General features: G+C 37.0%; 1 protein-coding gene across 3 annotated transcripts; it reads right to left on the reverse strand.

Moving 5' to 3' along the window:
* Window positions 1-2,828: 2,828 nt before the first annotated feature.
* LOC125267846 (cerebellin-2-like) lies at window positions 2,829-18,563 on the reverse strand. 3 transcript variants are annotated; one of them, XM_048189866.1, is made up of 9 exons: window positions 18,355-18,562; window positions 13,283-13,348; window positions 13,099-13,197; window positions 12,849-12,941; window positions 10,886-10,984; window positions 10,636-10,728; window positions 5,165-5,302; window positions 4,793-5,078; window positions 2,829-3,006 (listed from the first exon to the last, which is right to left on the reverse strand). In XM_048189866.1, exons 1-8 carry the CDS (start codon window positions 18,518-18,520, stop codon window positions 4,795-4,797), a joined length of 1,038 nt encoding a protein of 345 aa, XP_048045823.1. In that variant the 5' UTR covers window positions 18,521-18,562; the 3' UTR covers window positions 2,829-3,006; window positions 4,793-4,794. The 3 variants fall into 3 exon arrangements, with proteins under 3 accessions (XP_048045823.1, XP_048045822.1, XP_048045824.1); XM_048189865.1 differs by lacking the exon at window positions 2,829-3,006 and having other exon boundaries at window positions 3,394-5,078; XM_048189867.1 differs by lacking the exons at window positions 2,829-3,006; window positions 10,636-10,728; window positions 10,886-10,984 and having other exon boundaries at window positions 3,394-5,078; window positions 18,355-18,563.
* Between the last annotated feature and the right edge of the window lie 385 nt (window positions 18,564-18,948).

An 18,948-nucleotide genomic window follows, 5' to 3' on the forward strand; every position in this document is an offset into this window, starting at 1 on the left:
CTGAGGGCTCGAGCAGCCATGGAAAAACACAAGATATTCTCTATTCGTTTTAACCAATAAAAAAGTGATTGAAACAATCAGTTTCTATGGTTATTTTAATAACAAATATCGAGAGCACATCAATGTAATGCGTGAGAACAAAACTCTCAGCTCCACTGGGTTCTTTGGGAAGCTGAAGGTTATCTGTCCCTCACAACCAAAAACACACTTCTTTGGTGATATTGTTGATTTCATGCAGTCCTGTGACCTGTGCAGCACTGCCGATGACTTCCGGAAATTCCGACCATTCTGATGTCACATACTTGTAAAAAAGACCCTGAATTCATGAGGATTTGGAAGAGTATTTTTAGCACGGAATTACTCCGTCAAACATCAAACTTTGGCCATGTTTAGCATGAGAATCCAACTCTTTAACAGTGTAAATAAGTCAGAATGCATGAAATAGTTTTTTTATGTAAAATATGTAAATTATAATAAAATTTTATTTTGTGTAGCTTGCCTGCCAAAAATGACTTTCAGCGCGACGTAAATAGGCAGTTTGCCCCACCCATTTTGGCGGGCTGAAAAGCCATTTGTCTGTGCAGGTGCACTGAGGTGAACCAATCAGGCTTCATTATTCAGAGATAACATGGAGTTTTCCCCCATAAGTGTTTAGAACCAAATGCAAAAAAAGTCCTTTAGTTTTTTCTATCCTAAGTACAATCAAAAGTTCAGAGCTTTGTGACCTTAAAGAGCAAGATGGATTGTAGGGCAATTGAAGATCAGTTATTGTAAATACACAGGAGTTAAACTATTTAGGGCCTTATAGGTCAATAGCAAAACTTTGTAATCTATACTGACCTTAATAGGTAACCAGTTTAGAGATAATAAAATGAGTGAATTGGTGAAAATATTATCATATTTTCTTGACATGGTAAGTACTCTAGTAACTGTATTTGTAGCTAGTATTGTAGCTTGTTTATTGAGGATGCAGGACAATCAGCTAGTTATGCATTACAGTAATCCAGTCTAGAGGTCATGAATGCATGAACCTTTTCTGCATCAGAAATGATTGACTGATATAGCCGACATAATGAAAAAACAAACAAACGTGACACTAAAATAATTTAATACAATTCAATATGTCATTTTTAGGGGATAGAATATACAGTTTGTACAGTATAAAAACCATTATGCCTATGGAGAGCCCCCATAAACAACATATATCCACTATATTCACTAATGTCTAATTTTGGTGATAGTAAATTTGTGCAGCTCCAACACACAACAACACAATGACTGTTATCGCCAGCTTAATCACTGCTGTGTGTGTTTGCCCTACAACAATGTAACTCGATGCTTAACTACCATAGTATGATGCATCGTTGAAGAAACCATCTAGCTAGTCACGACTGTTTTCCGAAACCGTATTGTCGCAAATTTGTCATTCAACCATGGGGGTGGAGTAATAACTTCTTTTAACGAATCCGTTTGAGATTGAATTAATGCTAGATGTTTTGCTATAAATGACAGACATGGCATCTGAGGACTAATTCTCATTTTTCTCAGTTATTTTGCTTTATTTCCAGATTCAATCATAGGCTCGTTCTTACGTACTAGAGCACGTACGCACATGCAGACTCTTCAAAAACGACACTTTAAATCTATTGACAAACTAAAAGACATGAATGACATGTATGTATTTGAATGTGAATGTAAAGCTGCTTTGACACAATCTGCATTGTAAAAAGCGCTATATAAATAAAGGTGACTTGACTTGACTTGACATTAAAGATATAGATTGTATTGAATGTCAGCTTGCTTATTTTGCTCAAGTTAAGGATTTATTAAGACCATGTCATTCAAATAAGAAACTATACTTCTAACTACAGGTCGAGAATTGTCGATAAAAATCACACAACTTTGCGATGTGGTTTATGAATGTTTGTTGGACCTATGGTTTCAGGAAACAAACTCATTGAACTATGCTGATGATGATGATGACTGTTCTATTGCTATAACGATTCTTACTGGAAATGCACCCCTGCCCTGTGTGATTATAGATCAAGATCACAGAAACACAACATTTATTGAACAGTCCGAGAGACTTTGGACAACAAATATTTAAACCTCCCTTTTTATAATCAAAGAGTTTTTAGTGTAAAGTGTGCTATCTGAGGTCTGTAGGCATTAGCGATTTGGTGAGTGAATTTGCTGTACATAAATTTACATTAAAACTAATTTAACATTTAAAGTGAAAGTTTTAAATGTTATAAATTATAGCAATTTATGCAAAATATTGATGGAAACGCTTCTTTCATTCACCACCTTCTTCCATATGGATCAATTTTCTGTTCTGATCTCAACAATTCTGGGCAAACTACTGATTAGGCACCAATCAGAGGCTGCAATTTTATGATGTCATCATGTAGACTTCCTACAAAGTATTTTACAGTATTTTAAAAATACAAAACACTAAAGTATTTTGATACAAAATACAAAGCCATTTTCATCAACCCTATCAAATACAAATGACAAAATACTATTTTGTATTTGAAATACATGTATCATAAATACTGCCCATCCCTGCCCCCAGAGCCGTGTGGAGTACATTTATGATGGATGGATGTGGATGGAAGCACTTTCTTCAGCTCATACTCATTGATCCAGTTCACTGCCATTATAAAGCTTGGATATGTCAGGAGATTTATTAAAATATCTCCAATTATGTTCATCAGAAAGAAGAAAGTCATATACACCTAGGATGGCTTGAGTGTGAGTAAAGCTTGGGCTAATTTTCATTTGTAAGTGAACTAATCCTTTAAGCAGTACATTGAATGAAAGCTGTGTATTTGACAAATATTGCATTTATTTTACTTCGGCTGTGAAAAAGTATGCAAACAGCACGAGCATCACTACAGGAAGCAGAAAGAGTCTGACTTCATCTCCATTTTCAGTACCTTCCCAACTGCAAGCGGCAACTCTTGCGAATCAGTTACACCCAGCCGCAGCCGATCTCGAACACACCTAATGTAACCTGCTGTAGCTGTTAAGTTCAAGTTCATGCCAGTTTTGTAAATAAAAGCAGTTCAACTTGCCTTCAGTGGACGTTCGTTACATAAAACCAAACAATTACCAATACGCTTTTAAAGCATCCAATGTTTCAGATGAGTGGTATAGTGTGATGGATCATAAAAATACAAATTGCATTGGAAATCATGGATTGTTATGACAGGACTTACTCAGACGGAACCAAACTTTACATTTTAATTAAGTGGAAGTTCTCCATGGATCTTCTTAAACTGTTTGTTAACAGAGTCACATTACCTGTTTTGATCATGTTTAAGAGGGATTAATTTCTCTGATTTTTGTTCTTTCAGTTGTGTCCCAATGTTTCATTCAAGGAAGGAATCCTTTTCTAGAAACATATGACTTTATTTGTGTAATATGTGATTTATAATTCTTAAGTATCTATACAACAAACAGTGATCAATGATATATATGGTGCTACATTTAAAGGATTTTTGTGGCTCATTTTACAGCTTTCTTGTGTTTGTCTTGCCAAGTCATATTTTTTTTTTTTTCTTCACAGGTTCAGGAAATTTTGCTTTTGCTTTATTTATTGTGTTCGAGCTAAAATACCATCAGTTGGCCTAAGTAAACAGTGTCTTATAGTTTTTCTCAATCGCTTTGGCTCAATTCTCGAACAAAACATTTTTTTCTCAAAAAAGTAAGTTCAGGTCTCAGATTTGGATTTCTTATTGATTAAAGCAATTTGCATGTGTTTTGTCACATGTGCAAAAAAATAAATACAATTGTCAACAATTGTTGATCAAAACTGATGAGCTGATTCTCAGTGAAACTATCAAACTCATCACAACTTCTAAACATTCTTTCATCGTGTGAGCCTTCACATGCAAAATGCAAAGTGCGATTGTAATGAAATAGGAATCACAATCTTACCAATCAACCAATCAAGTTTGGAAGCATGCAGTTACATACGGCTATATGGAGATTGCTTAGCACAACCATTTTTGAACATGAAGGAAAGTCTACAGTAAATCCCTAAACAGCAGCTGCAGTTTTTTGGGGGGTTTTTTTTGTAGAAATGTGTTACATATAAACTGACAAAACACAGTTGCTTGTCGTGGAAGAGCAATGGGAAGAATGTGTGGTGTTAGGGGAAGACATACTGTATAGAATATGTAAAAAAGAACAAGCAACTGTGAATTTTCAGTTTACATGTAACACATTTCTAAAAAAAAAAAAAATGTCCTGTGTAAATAAAAATGTTTTGTCCCACTTTATATTAGGTGTCTTTAACTACTTTGTACTAACTTTTACTGTAAATGCATCATTTGATACAATGCACTTATAAAAACATTTTTTCAAAAACAGCTATAATTACACTGTTGAGCCTTCCCTTAACCCTTAAACCTACCCAAACCAACAAACCTGTCAATAATCTTACCAGTATCCCACCTCAATATCATCACAAGTGTTTTGCAATGCAATATGAATACAGCTAAATACAAGTAACTACATTTTGCAGACATGCAATGGAGTTCTGATGTTTCAGTGAACAGTTGCGACAATTGCACTTACAGTTTAGAGAATGTTAAGCCTGTTTCGAGAAATGTGCCAAAGTGATTGAGAAAAACTGTAAGAACTAGTCTGACTGACCAATTAGTAATTAGTTAGAATTCATTCAGATTCTAAATAGATCAGTCTACCTTTTATGTAAATGATTAAAAATTTGTGAAGAAAAAAAATAGATGACTACTTGTAAGAGTCTAAGCAACCAGCCACAGACCTTCACACAGTAAACAGAAGGTGTCCGCTGAAGGTGTTCCGTTTCCAGCTATCCGCGTAGACCCGTCGATTCTCTATGAGCTGAAGATGAATCCGGTCCCCTTTCTCCAAAAGAAGAGTGACGGAGTTGCAGGTCGTGTCTTCGGTGTCCTGTCCGGGCAGGTTATCTGATGCTGCCACCACAAATTTGTCATTCTTTAGCAGTCTCACACCGGTCGGTACATTAGAAGGATTGAAGACCACATAGATGAAGAAATAAACTCCTTTTACTGGTGCAGTGAAGATTCCTGTTGATACCATAGAAACCTAGGCTCTTAAAAAGTTGACAAATGACCTTATAAAATTGTGTTTAGAATTTTCAATGTTATAATACCTGTATTTGTGTCATAAGCATTTCCATTGTTAATAAATGCATGTTCATACACAAGAGTGGTTGCTTCAGTATGAGGGCCAAAATCTGTGAAGCCCAATGAAGCTGACAGTGAGGCTGAAAAAGCCACATTCACCCTTTCTGCAAAAAAAAAGAGATTAGAAGAAAATGATCAAGTAAGTGAAAAGAAGAATAACTAGTAAGTAATGCTATTTCTTCTTAGAACTTATGTTTCCTTAATTTCAGCTTTGTAGCCAGTGCTACATTGATTAAAACACTCTAAACTATATAATAGTTCCATTAATCTTCCTGCTCAAAGAAGAAATAAACTGGTGTCTCCAGTGTGGTCAGTCAGTTTTTAAAAAAAAAAAGAAAAGAAAAAAAAAAAGAAAAAGAAAATAATAATAATAACGATGTACAGTACCTTCATTCTTGCTCCTTAGTTCCCTGACTTCATCATAAAGAGCATTTAACTTTTCCTCCATGGGCTTAATCTTCTTGATTTCACTAGACATGTCTAAATCCTGTGTTTGCGTGACTCCAACATACAGCAATGCAACGATGCTCATTACCAGCTTCATCATTGCTGTTCTGTGTGATTATAGATCATGATCACAGAAACAAGACAACATTTATAGAAGATTTATAGACTTTGGACTACAAATATTTAAACTTCCCTTCCCGTAAATCAAAAGTTTTTACTGTAAAAGGGTGCTATCTGACTTTATCCATCATTTACAGTTTTTTTTCAATTACTAACAAGCATCGGTCAGTACTGAAGCCACCAAAACTCTTCACACAGTCTGCATTACTAAGATGAATCTTGGCCAAACAGTTAATCTCACCTCCAAAACTCACTCAGACCAACAAAACACTTCATATATGTCTCAAAATAAGTTTGTTCCACCAAAACATTAGCAACAATTCTCATTCAAAAAACATAGATTGTCACTTATAACACACCGATGCATTACATAAATGATAAACTCTGATCTTTAAAGTCTGAATGATTTTTCACACAAATAAGTATTTCATTATAGGATAAGAATAACATATTTCCGTTTTACTGACTGTATTACAGCATAAAGAATGAATTAGAAATGCAGCATTTTTTTTTTATATCTTTACATTTACTTGCAAAAAATAAAAAGTTGAAACAAACAACAACAACAAAAAAATTCTGAAGCAACAATAATTACATAAAACCCCAACAACAACCAAACAAACAAATCAAAACAGTATGAATGACAAAAGTGGTCATGGATTTGGAGTTCTTATGCACATGAGTAAGCAGTCATTGTTGATAAATCCCACATGTGTGTAAGTACCATGCTCGTTCACGTTCACGGTCATTAGCATTCGGAAACGCCTCCAATGAACCATATATGGTGACAAAACTTCCCTTTAAAAATCACGTGATTCTGTTTTTTCCTCATGTTTAAAACAAGACAAATGATAAATTGAGTGTTTTATAATTAAAGGAAACACAGGACATATGTGGATTGCTTAATGCATACTGTGACGCTCTTAAATGCTTTTTATGTGTAGTGTCGCTATTCTACCACTAGATTCCCTGCATAAGTATGCTCAGAGGTGTGCTTTTATTTACACACATTTCTACGTATAAGTACAAGTTGGTGAATCCCACACTTTGCGTGAAACCGTTCTTACACACTCATTACACACAAATCTGTCCGTACACACCATTGATGGAGTTTACTAATGATGTCTAATGTTGGTGACCTTAAGTCCTGTGTCTGTGCGACTCCAACACACGTCAATGTTTTTTTAACAGTCAGAAAGACTTTAGACTACAAATATTTAAACTTCCCTTTTTGTAAACCAAGAGTTTTTAGTACAATGTGCTATCTGACTTCAACAAACATTTAGAGAAGTTAAGATCAATAAGATGCTAGACCCTTGTTGACGGACCTTGGCCAGGACTCCCGGGAGCAGAGTGATTGGTGGAAATGCATACAGATGCAGCCTGGGCCACATATGCACCATGGCATCAAGAGAGAAGAGAGGGGACATTGTGCTGTCTCTTGAGAAGCAAAGAGATCTACCTCTGCTTCTTAAAATATTTCCCAAATCTGTTTAATTACCTCGGGGTGGAGATTCCATTCCCTGTGTGTCACAGCCTGTCTGGATAGTAAGTCCCACATTCAAATGCCCAGAGATTAGATCGCCCTGAGGGACAGGAACTTGTCCTGAGCCCAAAGCAGAACCTGCTGTGCTAGCCTGTTCAGACGATGCAAAAGTGATGCTCTGGTGATTTATGTAGGTGACTACTGTAGTATTGTCCACCCGCACTAGGACATGGTATTCGGGGCCAGAAATACAGCCATCAGTTTGAGGCAATTGATGTGCCAATCGAGATGATGACCTCTACAAATCACTTGGACTTGAAGGCCATCTAAGACCACTCCCCAGAACGTCTGTCGTTAGCATCTTGCGACAACAACACGCACCTAGAGTGGGACCCAAAGGTGAGGAACCAGGGTCTGACCCACATAGAAAGGGAACGAAGTCTGTGTTGCCTAACCCTTATTTGCCTTTGGGGATTGGCCCTTGGATGAAAACCCCTGGCTTTGGGCCACAACTGAAACAGTCTCATGTGCAGAAGGCCCATAGGTATCACAGTGGATGCAGCTGCCATAAGACCTAGAATTCTTTGAAAGTGATGGAAAGTAGTTTCCTGACCAAGCCTGATATTGCTCAGGGTGGTTAAGATGGACTTGACACGTGTGGGAGACAGCTGTGCCTGCATGTGTCCCATACAACCATTAAATATGTTGTCCTCTGGGCAGGAGAGAGAATGCATTTCTTGACATCTCAACCCCAAAGATACAAGATGAGCGAAGATGACATGGAACAGCGGTGTTTTGTCCCGTCGCACAGTCACCCAGTTGCTCTGCTGCAGGGCTCTACAGACAGAAGCAAACAATGTATGGGCTTCTCTAAGTTAGTCGCATCCAAAGCAGTTTCTAAAGCCCTTGCATTCTTACTATCCTCGATTAAAGTTTGGATGTGTGTCTCTAATTCTGTAACCTTCTCCATCAGGCTGTCTATTTCCCTGCATTTATGAAATGTGAAAACTGCGTCGTTAGAAGGCTATGATAAACGTGTCAGGCAATGCAAGTGACAATAACAGGAGAAGATGACATGACTCAATGTGTTTGTTGACTGATTGTGGTGTTGTGCCGAATTCTGGGACCCTAGCAGGCACTATATTGCGCTAATCCGACCTGCTCCTAATCTAATGCCACACAAATCACATTTTGTAGAAAAAGTAAAAATGCTGATTTATCTTAAGTGATGATTAAGACAGAAAAAGAAATTACACTATTTTTTGTCAAATCAGTAAGGGTGTGATGAGAGAGTTAGCTCACGAGATGAGACACAAGATTTACTTCATGAGAAAGAGTTGAGATTTTATCCTCATTGATGAAATACATGACTAGAAAAATAGTCTGTAGCTGCATTTGAAATGTTTTAACTAATCATCTTGTAATAAATGTCATTTTAGTTCTACTTTCTAGTAGTATGAATTATCATATGCAGTAAAAGACAACAATATACAAGCACTGTAAAAGGTTTTGCCACAAACTCAACTGACTGTCTTCTCTCCTGTATAATTTCACTTGAGTCTCTTCAGACCTTACTGTAGATGATTTATGAGCTTCTTGATTTATGACAACTTTTGACCTCCTAACTGAACTCCTTTTTTTACAAATTGATCATAGAAATAAAAACAGTATAAAATATAGCTGCAAGCAGCAATTACGGGGCCAAGCACAAAAACGGCACAAGAAGCAAGCCAACATGGCTGGGAGCATCAGACTAACTGCAACAGTGAGCAATTAAAGACCTATTAAGATCATTTCAGGCAAAAGAGCTGAAAAATGTGGATTTACTGGTTCATCACTTTCGACCAGGAGTTCGAAAAAGTAGGTTTTTAAAGAAAAACATTATGGCGGACAGGAAGTTCAGCCGACTATGGCAAATTTGATATTTGTGTTCTCGGCATGACCCAAGGAATCAACTGAGACCAGTTTCATTACAATGAGTTAAAATAGTCAAAAGTTATCAGCATTTTTGTAAATGTTGTTATAACTTTAGACCACAAGGTGGCACTGGTCCGAAACTTCTCAAGCTCCTTCAGGGCATTGTGCTGATGACCCATACCGAGTTTCGTAAAGATACGCTAATGTGTTGGTAAAATACAGCATTTTAGCACAAAATTCAAAATGGCAGACGGCCAAAATGTCCGATATGGAAAATTTGGTAATCCTCCGACTCGGCATGATGCCCCGAATCCAACGAGACCAAATTTATGATTTTTGGACAAACCCATCAGAAGTTATAAGCAAAACTGACCATTTTTCGTATCTCTGCACCAGTAGGTGGAGCTGCGCCAAAACACTGCATGATGCCTCAGGTCATGCTTGTGATGACATGTACCAAGTTTGGTCTGAATACGATAAAGCGTTGCGGAGATACAGCCTTACTTCTATTTTCGCAAGCACTACGTACAATTCGTTCGCGTGTTTTACAATGGTAGTTAGGAATCGACTTTTAAATGGTGTTAGGAATCGACTTGAATTCCATAAATTTTTGTCGGCATGGTCTGAAGATGATCTGGTTCAATTTTCGTGAAAATCGGAGTAATTGATTCGTCTTGAGCCAAGGAATCAGAGGAAAAAATAATTTTGTTTCTAGCCCTTACGGTTCAAAAGTTATTAATATAAACATAGGTGCAACTTTGGACAGTTGGTGGCGCTAGAGGGATTGAGTTAGAGACTCCAAATTTGCTATGGACACAGTTCAGACTGTCCTCTAACTGTGTGCCAAATTTCACAACTTTCCCTCAAGCGGTTCTATGGGCTGCCATAGACTTTCAAGAGCGGAAGAAGAAGAATAATAATAAAGAAGAAAAAAAAGAACGCCAACGGATACAATAGGTGCCTACGCACCTTCGGTGCTTGGCCCCTAATAAAAATGAATAACAGTTTTCTCTTAGTCTTATTTCATGAGTTTACACTTAAAAATTATTAGATAGAATAAAAAGTATGCATATTTGGCCTGCTGTCCGGGGGAGGGTACTCCCCCATATCTTTGGTTAGGATAGTAACCAGGCAATTGTTAGGAGGCAGGGTGGTGGAAAAAACTGTCGAGGAACATAGGTGAGTCGGCTACGTATTTATAAGCCTCCTCTTATGCCGATTGGGTAAATCATTTGAATGTGCTCCTCCTGATCTTTGTTAATAAAACATCATAAAGTGCAAACAATAAGTGCAATTATAATCAAAGTACTCTCTCAATATTCAAAGTGCAAATAGAGACCAAATTTATTCTTCAAGCATGATACAGAGCTGAGAGATGGTTACAACTACACAGCCCAGACTAAGATAGCTTTCATAATGCAATAATGCATTATTTGCATTATTGAGCACTGTGAATGTATAACTCACCAGAGGTCTGTTGTTTAGAAGAGAGAGATGCGACAGATGAAGTGAGATCTGACACTGAACTCTTCAGGGCACCCAATGAGCTCGAGAGAGACTCTTTAACACAAGACAAAAGCCATAATTATGATATATCAGCAAGATTACTATGTGCATAGGAGTTTACTGTGATGTTTTTATTGAGACAGACTACTTGAGACAAACTTATATGCATTCATGCTTCTAATTTTAGCTGATTTTTATGTTTCTGACTTACCAAAGTCACGCTGTTTGTTCTGTTGATCAGTCTGTATGGATGACTTCAAACTGTCCAGCAATCGTTCTGTTTCAGTTTGTTTCTGGTCCTGCTTGTTAACTGTGAGAAAAAAGGATTGGTGTTTAAAACTTCTGCAATCCACCGAAGACAATATTTATGTAAAGTTATTAAAAGATTTTGATTACATAATTTGGTTGGTCACAATTCGGCACTATACCGGCTTACCTCAGCTTATTCAGCACTACACTGGAGTATAGTGTATCATTGACTCGTAGAAAAAGGAGCATGCGAGAGAAGTTAACAGGCTAGTGAAATGCTCACACATTGTGCTAGCGATAACGATTTGGATTAAAAGATAACAATGTCAGATTAATGTGATAGGCAATATTAGACAATATCAGATTCTATTTAGTAATGAAAACAAAGAATGATAGCAAATAGAGATTCAAAACAAAGCTATACAGAGCTACAAAAGCAAACCAGCAAAAATAAGGATAAAATCTTTTTCTTTTTTTTTTAGAGAGAGAACAGTTTATTAATTTATTGGAACAACAGCAAAGTAATACAATATTTCAATAAGCAATCATCCAGTCTTAATGATCAGCCATTTATTGCTTAATAAAGGTCAATTATGAAGAAACAGCAGAAACATTTTGAAGTAAAATGGAAGCATAACTAACATCTGATGCTCTTCTAATGCCACACAAATCACATTTTGTAGAAAAAGTAAAAGTGCTGATTTATCTTAAGTGATGATTAAGACAGAAAAAGAAATTACACTATTTTTTGTCAAATCAGTAAGGGTGTGATGAGAGAGTTAGCTCACGAGATGAGACACAAGATTTACTTCATGAGAAAGAGTTGAGATTTTATCCTCATTGATGAAATACATGACTAGAAAAATAGTCTGTAGCTGCATTTGAAATGTTTTAACTAATCATCTTGTAATAAAGGTCATTTTAGTTCTACTTTCTAGTAGTATGAATTATCATATGCAGTAAAAGACAACAATATACAAGCACTGTAAAAGGTTTTGCCACAAACTCAACTGACTGTCTTCTCTCCTGTATAATTTCACTTGAGTCTCTTCAGACCTTACTGTAGATGATTTATGAGCTTCTTGATTTATGACAACTTTTGACCTCCGAACTGAACTCCTTTTCACAAATTGATCATAGAAATAAAAACAGTATAAAATATAGCTGCAAGCAGCAATTACGGGGCCAAGCACAAAAACGGCACAAGAAGCAAGCCAACATGGCTGGGAGCATCAGACTAACTGCAACAGTGAGCAATTAAAGACCTATTAAGATCATTTCAGGCAAAAGAGCTGAAAAATGTGGATTTACTGGTTCATCACTTTCGACCAGGAGTTCGAAAAGTAGGTTTTTAAAGAAAAACATTATGGCGGACAGGAAGTTCAGCCGACTATAGCAAATTTGATATTTGTGTTCTCGGCATGACCCAAGGAATCAACTGAGACCAGTTTCATTACAATGAGTTAAAATAGTCAAAAGTTATCAGCATTTTTGTAAATTTTGTTATAACTTTTGACCACAAGGTGGCGCTGGTCCGAAACTTCTCAAGCTCCTTCAGGGCATTGTGCTGATGACCCATACCGAGTTTCGTAAAGATACGCTAATGTGTTTGTAAAATACAGCATTTTAGCACAAAATTCAAAATGGCCGACGGCCAAAATGTCCGATATGGGAAAATTGGTAAATCATTTGAATGTGCTCCTCCCGATCTTTGTTAATAAAACATCATAAAGTGCAAACAATAAGTGCAATTATAATCAAAGTACTCTCTCAATATTCAAAGTGCAAATAGAGACCAAATTTATTCTTCAAGCATGATACAGAGCTGAGAGATGGTTACAACTACACAACCCAGACTAAGATAGCTTTCATAATGCAATAATTGCATTATTTGCATTATTGAGCACTGTGAATGTATAACTCACCAGAGGTCTGTTGTTTAGAAGAGAGAGATGCGACAGATGAAGTGAGATCTGACACTGAACTCTTCAGGGCACCCAATGAGCTCGAGAGAGACTCTTTAACACAAGACAAAAGCCATAATTATGATATATCAGCAAGATTACTATGTGCATAGGAGTTTACTGTGATGTTTTTATTGAGACAGACTACTTGAGACAAACTTATATGTATTCATGCTTCTAATTTTAGCTGATTTTTATGTTTCTGACTTACCAAAGTCACGCTGTTTGTTCTGTTGATCAGTCTGTATGGATGACTTCAAACTGTCCAGCAATCGTTCTGTTTCAGTTTGTTTCTGGTCCTGCTTGTTAACTGTGAGAAAAAAGGATTGGTGTTTAAAACTTCTGCAATCCACCGAAGACAATATTTATGTAAAGTTATTAAAAGATTTTGACACCTGCATCATTCAGAACCAATACAGCAGAACTCAAGCTGTTCATCACATTCTTCTCCTCAGTGTGGACTGTGGAAGAGAAGTGTAGATGTGTGAGTAGAGTATGTGCATTTATTGGACTCTTACTGAAATCGAAAGCTGTTTTGTGCGTGTAATGTAGCATATTCACTGGTGACTGATAGACTGAAAGAGATGATACAGAAGTAGTAAGATCTGACACTGAACTTTTCAGGTCACTCACTGATGTTGACAGAGACTCTTTAACATGAAACAAAAGCCATACAAGATGTGCATAGCAATAATGGCTTTGTGAATACGAAAATATAAAAATACATATTTATCATCTGCTCATATCATATTTTGTCTTAAAGGGATGAAAATTATCCCATGATTTCCTCACCCTCAAGCCATCCTAGGTGTATGACTATCTTCTTTCAGATGAACGCAATCCGAGATATATTTAAAAATAACCTTAGTCCTCCAAGGTTTATAATGGATGTGAATGGTAGCCCAAATTCTGAAGACAGAAAAAATGCATCCATCCATAATAAAAGTAATCCATACGATTTCAGAGGGTTAATAAAGGCCTTCAGAAGCAAAGCATTTTTCTAGAAAAACAACCATGTTTTAAACTTTATATGTTTAAATAACTAGCTTCAGGCAGATGACAGTACGCATACTGCGCACGTCAATTTGACCCCACGCAATGACACAAACACCGGTAATGAATTAGAAGTCTAAAACGAGGAATTTTAAAGATAAATGTTTGGAGAATTTCGATATAAGAGAAGAGGAGCTTGGGTTTGTTGCACAGCCCTATTTGTTTGAACAGCGAGAGGCATCTGAGCTTATGATACTCCTACATCCTGCCTCATACATCGCGTCAGGGATTTTTCCGTCTTCAGAATTTGGGCTACCATTCACATCCATTATAAACCTTGGAGGACTAAGGATATTTTTTAAATATATCTAGAATTGTGTTTGTCTGAAAGAAGATAGTCATATACACCTAGGAGTATGGCTTGAGGTTGAGTAAATCATGGGTTAATTTTAATTTTTGGGTGAAATAACCCTTTAAACAATAACTTTGCATAACTGTGTTCATAAATCTTTTGTTATAGGCTTTTTAGAGAGACAGATTGAGAGTGACTCTTGCAGGACCAGCACCACATCCTCTTGTAACACTGTTTGAAGAATTCATCTTCCAGAATCTGGCAGTAAGTTTTGGGACTTCATTTTTAGTGCATCTCTGCAAAACGGACTTCAGTAGGAGATAGGACTAAAAATAAAATAGGTAGGAAATGGACTTAAATAGGTAGGAGATGGACTAAAAATAAACTGGAAGATGAATTCTTCAAACAGTAGTACAAGAGGATGTGGTGCTGGTCCTTCAAGAGTCACTCTCAATCTGTCTGTCTATAAAGCCTATAAACTTTTTTTTAATGAAAAAATTACTTTTACCCTTTCCAGTGTTGGGCACGTTACTTTAAAAAAGTAATTAGTTATAGTTACTAGTTACTTCTCACAAATAGTAATTGAGTTACATCATTATAAAAGTAACTAATTACCAGGGAAAGTAACTATTGCGTTACTTAAAAAAAGAAATTCAAATATGTCAAATAACTTGGATGCCCCTAATATTAAATATAAGTCTGAATAAATTATTCTTGATCCGACTCGTGACTCATGATCCGCTCTTGCTCACGACATGAAATTTCTCTGTACTGTTCTACATGTTGGTAGCCATTAAAGAAAACATAGTTTCAAATTTATGTTTAAATAGTCCTAAGTTATGTTTTAAATTCACCTATTTGATTATGAAAAGTGAACTATGAGTAAGATGCATCATAAGATGCCCAATATATCGGGAGATATGTAATGGGTCAGACATGATTTTGACCACTTCATTAAGTTTTGTTGTGTAGAAAGCCTTTCTTTAAAGTGAATTTCATTTTGTAAAAATGTATCTTAATTTTAACCAATGTTTCATCAACCAATTGTCTGGATTTAATAAATAAGAAGCAAATTTTATTCGACAATATAATGGAGGTGCCGGCGCGATCACTTGCACGTGAACTGGAGTACGTCTTATTGGCTAAATGAACCAAAACTCAGTGTATAGGCTGATTGCCTCACAGACATGAGAAAAATATTTATAGAAAGCTTGAAATGTCTACTTTTAAACTAAATAATTAAAAACGAAAAGAAATAGGCTATTCTGATTATGTAATCCGAATGAAATGTGTATTCTCTCTCCAGGCAACATCATCTTTCTTCAAATGTCAGCTTTATCTTTGCAGCCGACACTGATTCAGAAAACATTTCTTTATTCATAATCAATAAAAATTTCTCCTTGCTGTTTTTGTCACTCTCATAATAATTTCTTTTGCCGGTGCTTTATGGGAAGCTTTATGTGTGCGCTTGAGTGCTATATAGCCTATATTACTTAAATGCTCATTATTAGGCCTATGGTTTATTCTCTCCAGTATTTAAGAAATTAAATTAATATAAAAATTAAATGAACAACTACTAGCCGACCAGAAAAAAAAACTTATTTCACATATTTTCGATGTCACAGCTGTTACAATACTGACGGGGCAGAGACAGAGGATCACAGATAACGTTGTTTATTAGACACAAGTAGAGGTACAGGTGAATACAGGTGAGTTGGTAGATCCAGTAGAGGTGAATGATGAGAAGTGATACTGTCCTTTTGTGAATTACAGGGTGGAAGCAGGTTGGATGCGGTAGCATAGACTGACGACACTCACACACAGACTGGAGACACAGGAGGTAACTCGGAGACACTGGAGACAGGTAAGCAGCAATGAGAGTCCTTGAGGTAAGCATGAGGGTAAGTCCTATATGCGAACGAGACCGGACAATGTGACTGAGTGTGTGAGTGTCTTTTATACGGGTGCTGATTGGCATGCTGATGAGGTGCAGGTGTGCGTGATCAGTATTCGGGAGATGGAGTGCGCTGTGATTGGATGGTGCGCTCCAGGATGGTGAATGGGCCAATGAACGCTCTGTCTGCCTGTTCGACTGTGGATGATATCCCGAAGACAGGCTGACGGTCACACCTAGGAGCGAGAAGAAAGCCCTCCATACCCAGAGGGCGAACTGGGGGCCTCTGTCCGACACAATGTCCTCTGGAATGCCGAAGTACATTTACATTTACATTTATTCATTTGGCAGGCGCTTTTATCCAAAGCGACTTACAAGTGAGGAATACAACAAGCGAGTCGTCATGACGAGGCAAATAGACAAGAAGTGCTCACAATACAAGTTATAGGCAGTGCTCAGAGTATCATAAGCTACAGTAGAGAGGGATTAGAAGAATTTTTTTTTTTTTTTTTTTAGATTAGGTTAAGTGCTCACAAAAGAGATGAGTTTTCAACTGTCTTTTGAATGTTGCCAGAGATTCAGCATTTCGGATGAAGGCAGGAAGATCATTCCACCTGCAAGGGTCAGAGAATGAGAATGTCCTGGAGAGTGATTTCGTGCCTCTATGTGATGGTACTACAAGCCTTCGCTCCTTTAATGAGCGTAGGCTTCTGGTAGGAGTGCAGACTCGTAAGAGAGAGTGGAAGTAGGAGGGTGCTGAGCCTGTGGTAGATCTGTAAGCAAGCGTCAACGCCTTGAATTTGATGCAAGCAGAAAGTGGGAGCCAGTGCAGAGAGATGAAGAGAGGCGTGACGTGGGCTCATTAAAAGTATACAGTCCTAAGTACCATACCCTAAAACAGTCCAAGAATCCTAGTTTGCTGATAAAGTCCCAATGTGAGTGTCCACCAGTGTATATACAAATGTCCACAGTAGTGATAATCCAAAAGTTTGCAAAGTTGTGACTGGAGAGGTAAGTCCACAAAATTGGTAACTCCACAATCCAGTTAAGTTGACTGTTAGTGAGTCTTTTGTTTGTTTGCCATGCTGCTCTCTTTATACAGATGTTTTACCTGCTTCCTGTCATGTGACTGGTCAACCATTCATTTCTTAAAGACATACACACTTAAAATGTTAAGAGGAATAAAATGGACTAAAAAACATGTAAACCAATTAAAACTATTATACATAAAATCACTGTAATAAATAGAGCGGTAAAACATGTATTTTATGTGACAGTGTCACAAAATTACCTTCTTGGCTGGGCTTGACAAAGGCAAGACAAGTACGAAAATATCTTTAATTACCAATCCAGTTTCAATCAAGTCATTCACCATTTGGCATTTATTCATTCGGGAGGCGGATCTAATATTAGCACCACCGACAACCTCACTCATGGCTATCAAACAATCCTCCACCGACACAACAGTGGCCTCAGGCATACATTTACAACCGTGTTTGAGTGTTAACTGTGAGAAATCTCCCGCTTCCAACCCCATTATCCCTACTCACTGACCGAAGTCAGGAAAAAACCTTTAACTAAACCTATAGAATATAACGAAATTGTATGAAAACCAACAGAAAAAAGTAAAGAAGTCTCACTCAAACAGCGAGATACTTTCACTCCCGCTAACAGGCTCCGTCCACACTCACAGCATGCACTCACACAGAGAGAGAGAGAGAGAGCATCGTACATTATTATCAGTTTAAAATTGTATTTGTGTATGACTAACCTGTACTATTTCTTTCCAACAAAACGCTTTGCAGGTCTATCATCTCTAGTCACACATCAGTCATCATCAGTTAGCATGTGTCCCACCCCAACACACACACCAGAGATAAAACTTTGCAGAGAAAGCCTGGAGAGAGAGCCTACTCAGATGAAAACTGCTTCAGTGAGCTCAATTAGTAACGCTGCATTTTTTTTTACTCATAGTAATGCTGCATTTTTTTTTGTCAGTAATGGTAACGGCGTTGTAACAGGAGAAAAAGTAATTTAATTACTCGCTACTGAAAAAAGTAACGCTGTTTATTTATAACGCCGTTATTCACATCACTGACCCTTTCTGCAAGTAAGAGAGGAGAAGAATATGATCAAGTAAGTGAAAAGAAGAATATTCTAGTTCGAACTTCAGTATGTTATACACTTGTTATGTTAATAATAATAATAATAATAACATTGTACAGTACCTTCATTCTTGCTCCTTAGTTCCCTGAATTCATCATAAAGAGCATTTAACTTTTCCTCCATGGTCTTAAACTTCTCGATTTCACTAATGAGGTCAATTGTTGGTGACATTAAATCCTCTGCTGCAACAACACACATCAACACAACAACGCTCATTAACAGCTTCATCTTTGCTGTTCTGTGTGATTATAGATCAAGAAACACAACAACATTTGTAACAGTCAGAGAGACTTTGGACTACAAATATTTAAGCTTCCCTTTTCATAAACCACGAGTTTGAACTGACTTTATCAATCATTTATAGAGGTCAGTAGGCATGAGGGATTTGGTGAATTAGTGGATTTGCTAATGTACATACATTTTAATTTACATTAAAAAACCTAACATTTAAAGGGGGTGTTTCACACATAGTTTCTGCCAATCTCATGTTAAACTTAAGTACCTATAGAGAAGTATAGCATCCTTCATATCGCTGAAAAGTCTTTAGTTTTATCATATTTATAAAAGATATATACGCTGTACCGAGTCTTTCCGAAAACAGCTAAGCACCTGGAGGCGTGCCGTGTAAGCGGAGATAGAGGGACGAGCTGTCACGA

This window comes from Megalobrama amblycephala, linkage group LG4 (genome assembly GCF_018812025.1).
Source record: "Megalobrama amblycephala isolate DHTTF-2021 linkage group LG4, ASM1881202v1, whole genome shotgun sequence".
Taxonomy (NCBI): domain Eukaryota; kingdom Metazoa; phylum Chordata; class Actinopteri; order Cypriniformes; family Xenocyprididae; genus Megalobrama; species Megalobrama amblycephala.